Source organism: Elephantulus edwardii, unplaced genomic scaffold (assembly GCF_000299155.1).
Source record: "Elephantulus edwardii isolate Elephantulus edwardi_28Jun2011 unplaced genomic scaffold, EleEdw1.0 scaffold00431, whole genome shotgun sequence".
Classification (NCBI taxonomy): Eukaryota; Metazoa; Chordata; class Mammalia; order Macroscelidea; family Macroscelididae; genus Elephantulus; species Elephantulus edwardii.
Window position 1 is genome coordinate 640,952 of NW_006400181.1, and position 8,237 is coordinate 649,188.

General features: G+C 36.8%; 1 protein-coding gene across 1 annotated transcript in view; it reads right to left on the reverse strand.

The window, feature by feature from the left end:
- The window catches only part of LOC102874324 (olfactory receptor 4A15-like), a 13,981-nt gene extending 6,047 nt beyond the window's left edge, over positions 1-7,934 (reverse strand). Inside the window, exons 1-2 of the mRNA XM_006902612.1 lie at positions 7,035-7,934; positions 4,065-4,101 (exon numbers count right to left, since the gene is read on the reverse strand). Coding sequence (XP_006902674.1) covers positions 4,065-4,101; positions 7,035-7,934 — 937 coding nt within the window. The remainder of the gene's footprint in view (positions 1-4,064; positions 4,102-7,034) is intronic.
- Between the last annotated feature and the right edge of the window lie 303 nt (positions 7,935-8,237).

Here is an 8,237-nt window from a genome sequence, read left to right on the forward strand (position 1 = left end):
ATAAAAAAAAAAGAAGAATTAGTAAAACATTAATGGGAGCTCAAAGCAGGAAGGGCTGAGGATGACTAAGGGCGAAATCACAGAGTTGCACAGTTTGGTGAGTGGAGGTAATGGGAAGGATCTGGGTGGAAAGACAGGGTAAAGATGGGCAAGATTCAATGGTGATTAATTTTATAAAACATAATTCATGTGAATGATTGTATGAAACACAATGTGAATGAAGAATAGTGTGAAATACAATGTACACAAACTTTGTAAACAGATCAATAAAACGTTTATGTTGGGAAAAAAAAAACCCACCTTGAGAAAAGGCTCTTAGTTCCAGTTTCAATGATGTAGCAGTCCCAAGGTCCTGTCTCATGTCAAGTCCTTGGTTCTCTGTCTCATGTCAAGTGTCAGGTCTGTTTCTCTGCTGTTGGTCCCTTGGGTTCTCTTGCTTGCTATTTTCCTGGTGATGAGATTTCTTCACTGGTGGTGGGGAGGTCTCATTCTCCTGCTGCTGGATTGCTCAGTTTACTGGTGAGACTAGCCAATTCCCTTGTGGACTGATAGATAGCCAATGCCTTGTGGATCGCCTAATGCATCCCATTCATATAATCCCATCCATCTACACTGTAAGACCAAACTCTGGCTTGGAAAGTCATATTGAAAGAGAAACACCACAGTAAACAACAGCTAAGGAATCATTCCCTGCCCCCAGCAGGAATACTTGCACACTCCACTAGGGTGTGATGTTCACTTATTAACAAATTTATAGAGATATCTTGCCACAGGTAATCGTGATTAAGCTTGAGAGAACATTTGAAGAGAGCTTAGAGAATGTGCTACTCCAAATGTGATGGGTCATGTCTTAGAATCCAGAAGGATGCCCAGTTTAAAGCAAAGACCCCAGTCAGAGCCTGTGCCTTCATTAATGTAGGAAATGGCCACCAGTCAGGCACCCCTCTCCCATCCGCAACACACTAGACTAGCTCCCAATGTTAAGACCAACTTTCGAGTGGAGAATTGTGTCCGTGCTGCGATCAACAGAATGCAAAACGATATGAGTTTAACCTCACATGGAGCTGACACTGAATCTAGTGATAACAATTCTTGTCTTCATAGCTCTGTTTAGTGAGAAGTGTATCCATAAGAACCATTTTTCCTACTTCCATTGCTAATGGATCATTTAAATGGACATAGTAATTTTAGGTGTACAAAATTAAAGTTTGATCAAAAAATGGCTAGAACAGTCCATTGATAGGTAACTGCAAGAAGTTGAAGCAGGGTTTCGTGGAGGCCATGGCACTAGGGCTATCATTGCTGACGTCAGGTGGATCCTGGCTAAAAGCAGAGCTAGCCAGAAGGATGTCTGTGTTTTATTGCCTGTGCAAAGGCATTTGACTGTGTGGATCATACCAAACTATGGTTGACACTGAGAAGAATGAGGATTCTGGAACATTTAATTATGCTCACATGAAACCTATACCTAAACCAAGAAGCTGATGTCTGAACAGAGCAAGGGAACACTGCATGGTTTAAAATCAGGGAAGGTGTGCATCAGGCTTGTATTCTTCCTCCATACCTTCTTAATATGTATGCCAAACTAATTCTTTGGAAGGCTGGATGTGATGAAGAAGAATGTGAGATCAGGATTGCAGGAAGACTCATCAACAACCTGCATTATGCAAACAACACAACCTTGGTTGTTGAAAGTGAGGAGAATTTGGAATGCTTGCTGCAGAAGAGCAAAGATTTTAATATGAATTACATCAAGAAGATAAAAATCCTCACCACTGGACAAACAAGGAACAGCATGATAGAGAAAAGATCAACTTTGTTAAGGATTTCAACTTCCTGGCTCTACAATTGACTTCTTTGGTACCAGCAGTAAGGAAATCATGAGATATATTAGAGTGGGCATGTCTTCTGTCATGGGCCTCTCTAAATTGCTGAGGAGCAATGATGTTAGTTTTAAGAGTAAGGTTCACTTGATTCATATCACTGTCTTTTCAGTCACTTGCTATACATCAGGGAGCTGTGTAATGCATAAGGAAGACAGAAAAAGAATGCTTTTGAGCTGTGGTGTTGGAAAAGTGTACTAAATATTCCTTGTACTACCAAATAACGAACAGATATATGTCTTGGAGAAAGTTCAGCTGGAATGCTCCTTGGAGGCAAAGATGACAAAACATGTTTCTAGAAGAGGCTATTCCTTGGAGAAGGACAGCATGCTTGGACAGGTGTACAGTGAGCCAAAGAAAGGAAGACCTCAATGCATCCAGTGAGTGAAGCAATGGGCCCAAGTGTGTTAGAGATGACGAGGACGTCACAGGATAGGACAGAGTACACATCTGTTGCCCATAGTTTCTGTAAGTCATGCTTTACCCAACGGCACCTAACAACAACAATTCAGATTGCAGAATATTAGAGTAAACCATGTTATATCATATAGAACAGAATTACTCTATAAAGTTCTTCTGAAATTTCAGGTCTCTCAAAATGTGACATATAATATATGTTGTATGGAACTGCCAAGTTTAGAATTGTTTTCTCAGCATCAATGCATAACTGGAGCAGAAGTGGGAAAGGTAACCCTGAAATATAGACAGAAAAGAAAATACATTGCCTTGATCAGACACTTGTAAGTATTTACACTATTCTTTTCATTACATTATTTTACATTTTTATTTTCATTATTCTTTAGCACTTTGAAGAGTCTTTGACAGAAGATTTTCCCAGTACAAAATGTCTCTGGATTTCTTGACTAATGACACCATCAATGTTGATAGTATAGCCAAATTAAATGAAATCCTTGACAAGGCTAGTCTTTTCTTAATCTATGTTGATGTTGCCAATTGGTAACCAGGATTTTTGTTTTCTTAATGTGGAGATGTGATCTATACTGAAGGTTGTAAGTCTTTGATCTTCTGCAATAAGTGCCTCAAGTTTTTCTTCACTTTCTGCAAAAGAAGCAGTGTTATCAGCATAAGGCTTGTTGTTGGTGAGTCTTCTTCCAATCTTGATGTCACATTCATCTTCATATTGTTGATGTACTAGTTGTTATTATGTGCCGTCAGGTCTCTTGCGACTCATAGCTACCACCCTGCTCTATCCTGTGCCAATCTTATTGTCTGACACACATCCCCCATTACCCCAGTGACTGAATCAATCCATCTAATCAAGGGTCTTCATCTCTTTTTCTATCTCTCCACCCTCCAAAGCATGACATCCTTCTCCAAGGATTGGTCCCGCCTTGCAACATGTCCAACATGTCAGACAAAGTTTCAGAATCCTTGCCTCCAAGGAGCAGCCTGATCTCACCCTGTCCAGGAGGAATCTGTTTGTTCTCCGAGCCTTCCATGGTATATTCAATACTCTTCTCCAGCACCACAGCTCAAAGGCATCAATTCTCCTTTTATCCTCCATAGTCATTGTGCAGCTTTCAGATGCATAGCAAGTAATTGCAAAGACCCTGGCCTGAATCAGGCACACCTTAGTCTCCAAACTTCAATACTTTGGAAAAATATCAGACAGCAGACTCTCTCAATGCAATTCATTTTTTAATTTCCTGGATGCTGGTACCAAGAGTATTAATTGTGGAGACAAGCATACTTAAGCTGTTAACAATCTCAATTTATGCTAGAGTATTCAACAAATTTTAATTATGAGTTCTACAATGGAATATTATGCAATACTGAAAAGTAATAAACTTGCAAACACTATACAACATGGATGAGTCCGAAAGACATTATGCTGATTGAAATATCTCTGTCCTAAGAGACAAATACTGTTTAAGCTGACTTTAAGGATTAAGACAAGGTAGAAAGAGAAGAATGGGGGTGTGGAGGGCTCGACAATGAACATTGCAATGGAATAGGTAAAAAGAATTACAGTTGAGATAAATGAAAGATTAGAAACTATGTATGTATGACACAGTTTTTGGAATAGGACAAGCATTACAAAGAAAATTGAGGGAAGGGGAAGGAAGAAAGGATGGATGAATGAAAAGAAAGAAAGAGAGAGAAAGAAAGAAACTAACTGATCTCTGTAAATTTTCACTAAAAGAAAAAGAAAAAAATAACAATTAGTCTGTAAACTTTCTGATTCTAGTGCCTTAGAAAGGAGCTTGGTGTCCTAATACTAATATACCACACATATAACCTCAAAGCACAGTTAAAATCCATCACCTGCTTCATGGCTGAAAGATGGGTGATCTTTTATGCAATGACTGTCTCTTAAAATCTACTGAATGATCAGCTAAGAGTTGATTTCAACTCAACCACAGCAACTGGATGTTTAATACTTTTGTAGTGGTGGTTAAGTACTGACAAGTCGATTATGATTCACAGTGACCTGATAAACAATGGATCTGAAGCCTACCCTATTCTATGTCATCATTATCTCTTAGATATTTTAGACTATTGACACAGTGATTGTGTCAATCCCTATCTTCCTGTCTTTTCCTGACTCTCCACCCTTCCAACTACAATGTCCTTTCCCAAGGAGTAGCCCCTCCTAACAACATGTCCAAAGGATGTGAGAGAAAAGTTCACCACCTTACATCCTGATTGCACTTTTTTGGATTTTTGTAGTCTTTGGGATACTCAATGCCCTTCTCCAACATTGCAGCTTAGAGTCATCTATTGTCTTTAGTCAAACAGATGCACAGCAAGTAATTCAAAAGGCGATGGCTTGAATCAGGTGCACTTTAGTCTATAAACTTACATCATTGCTCTTTAGTATTTTGGAGAAGTCCTTGATACCTGATTTTCCCAATGCAACTTTTTTTTTTTAATTCTTGATAGTGGGTACCAAAGATGTTGATTGTGGATGTAAGCAAGATAAAATTGTTGACAACTTCAGGTGGTTTTTTGGTGGGTTTGGGTTTTTTTCCCCCGTCATGATGTTGCCAATTGACCCAGTGGCAAATATTTGCACTTATTTATGTTGAAATGTATTCCGTATGAAAGGCTGACATTTTTAAACTTCTGCAGCAAATATTACAAGTCCTTCTCAGTTTCAGCAAGCAAGGCTGAGTCATCTGCATAACACAGGTTGTTGATGTGTCTTCCTCTGATTCTGATGTCACAATCTTCTTTATAAAGTCTAGCCTCTGGAGTGATTTTCTCAGTATACAGATTGAACATTGAATACCAGAACTCTAACATTTTCTACTTCTTGAATCTCAACACATAGAGAACAAATAAAACTTCATATTTAACATGTGTTGTGGTTGATTGTCATCCTGTCAAGCACAACTCATAGTTACCCTATGAACAGAAGACCTGAAGCTTTTCTACAACTATCATCTTTTCTCAAAGTTCTTAGAATTTCCAGAGACATGTTGTTTAGGAAGTGGATGACATTCCTGCTTCCCATATTATTTTAGTAGTGAAAAAATAAAACCTTTTCCAATAGGATGAATGTAAAGCCTATATTGAAGGAAAATGGGTGACACATTTCAGACAAGGATCTCATAACTAAAGTTTACAGAAACTACAGGGCCTCTCCTAGAAAATTGATAAGCCAATAGTAAAAATGGGCAAAATACATTGAAAGATCCTTCACAAACCATTTTGAGTGTCAACAGACACATGAAGAAATGTTTAATATCACTGGCAATCCGAAAGATGCAAACCAAAACAATAAGGAGATATCATCTCAGCCCAATAGTAGTAGCAATGTTAAAAAAAAGAGCAAACAATAAACGTTGGAAAGGATATGGAGAGATTGTAATCTCTGGAAGGCTGTTTGGTGTTTCCTCAAAAAGCTGAACATCTCATATGAATGTCGTATGCTATGAAATCTCATATGACTTAGCAATCCCATTGCTAGGAAAATGCCCTGAGAAAATCAGAACGGACACATGAATGGAGATAGGTACATTGGTTGAGAGCAGCATTTTTCACAATAGCAAGAATATGGAAAAAGCCCAAATGTTCATCAACAAATGTATGGATTGAGAAATTGTTGTACATTTACATACATTTACTCTTAAGATACAATGCAGCACTAAGAAAAAATGATTTCATAAAATTAAGTACAACATAGGAGAGTCTAGAGAACATTAGGTTGAGTGAAATAACTGCTTCACAAGGACAAATACTGAATAAGGTCATTATTGTAAAAACTGGAAGGATAACTAATCAAAAGAGGAAGGGAAATGGAAGAAGACCAGGAAAAGGGAAGAAGAGAAATCAGTAGGATAGCTGAGATTAGGGAGTGGGTGGGGGAAGGTGAAAGAATAGGAAAGATTCAATGGGGACTTAAAAAGATGGGGTAATAATAGACATTGATAAAAAGAATTAATTTTATAAAACAATGTTTATGAAATATTGTATAAAACACAATGTATATGAATGAATCACAATGTAAATGAAAGTGTTAAAATAAAATTAAATACACGTGAAACACAAGGCATATGAATGATTTTATGAAAAACAATAAAATATATAAAAAAGGGAAAAATAAAAGTTGCTGATACAAAATAAGACTTAAAAAATCAAGTAAAAAGTTAATCTGGGATATCTCTGGTGGAGAGTTTTGAGGCATATTTATAATGTCTTATTTTATTTTTGTGAAATACTCTTATATAATAAGCAACACTATTGCTTATTAAGAAAATATTGAATCATTCCCCCCACAAACAAGGCATACTAATTTTATGAACTTTGCATAAAAACAGTATAAAATTTTTAAAAAGTGGGAAAGAAAATATTGAATCTCTTTAGGAAAACCTTTCACCAATTAAAATAAATTCTGTAGTAACTGCAGCAAAATTCATTATGTGAAATGTATTATCTCAACAGAAATACTTCATATACCAAAAATAAGTTCTATTAACTAAGAAACAAAAATCTTAAACTATATTTTGAAAAAATAATCATGGTAAGTATACACTCAAGAAACACTTTTTATCATTTACAGGCTATGGAATGTGAGGACTAATGTACCACAACTGAACAATTAATTATACATGGTTTTCCTGAAGGACCATTACTTTCTTTATAGTATGTAGGCATTTGTCTCCAAATTTAGTGTCTTTTGCTTCTCCAAAGCTTTTTCATAGCATTTTTCATCTCTGCATTTCTCAGAGTATAGATTAATGGGTTCAGCATAGGAGTGATAATAGTGAAAAACACAGCTAATGATTTATCAACAGGTAGAATGGAAGGAGGTCTTAAATATATAAAGATACAAGGGACAAAGAAAAGGACCACCACAGTGATGTGGGAGCCACAGGTCGATAAAGCTTTGCGCCTCCCTTCCTGACTAAGATTCTTCAGGGAGCGCAGAATGACAGCATAAGAGATGAGTAACAGGATAAAAGTGACCATACATATCGCCCCATTATTGGCAACAACAGAAAGGCCAATGATATAGGTGTCAGTGCAGGCAAGTTTTAATAAGGGGTATATATCACAGCTAAAGTGATCAATGACTTTGGGACCACAGAAAGGCAGACTGTAAACAAAAAGTATCTGAACTATTGCATGAAGAAATCCTCCAACCCAAGCTAAAAGAAGTAGCACAACACACACCCTTTTGTTCATGATGGTCATATAATGCAGTGGCTTGCAGATAGCTATGTAACGGTCATAGGCCATAATCAATAGAAGCAGTATTTCAGCTCCACCAAATAAGTGTTCTACAAAGAGCTGAGTCAAGCAAGCTTGAAAAGAAATGGTCTTCTTCTCATAGATTAAGTTCCTAAGCATACTTGGAGTTATGGTAGTAGAATAAAAAGCATCCATAAATGATAAGTAGCCAAGAAAAAAGTACATGGGTGCATCCAGGGCTGGGCTGACCACCACAGTTACCACAATGAGCAGGTTGCCAATCATTGTCACAATATAAATCAGCAAGAACAAAACAAATAATATTTTCTTGCCCTGTTGATTCTGAGTGAGGCCCAAGAGGATAAACTCAGTCACATTGTTTCTCGGTTGCATATGTTCTTCCATGTGTCCTTAGTTTAATAAAAATTTACCTGTAAATATAATTATGATTAGAGGTTTTTATTAATCTTAAAATACTTTTATTATTCTTTTATCCCTACTGATATGGTAAGAATACAAGACTCATCAAAATAAAGTCCCTAACCTTAGTGATTATGTAAAAGAATGAAAAGTTAAGTTAATTAAAAAATATTTTAATTAGATAACCAGTAAAAGACAAACAGCTTAATAACAAAGTAAGAAAATCTAGTACCAGCAAACCATTGAGGGTAGCTAGAAAACCAATGAGAAACTATC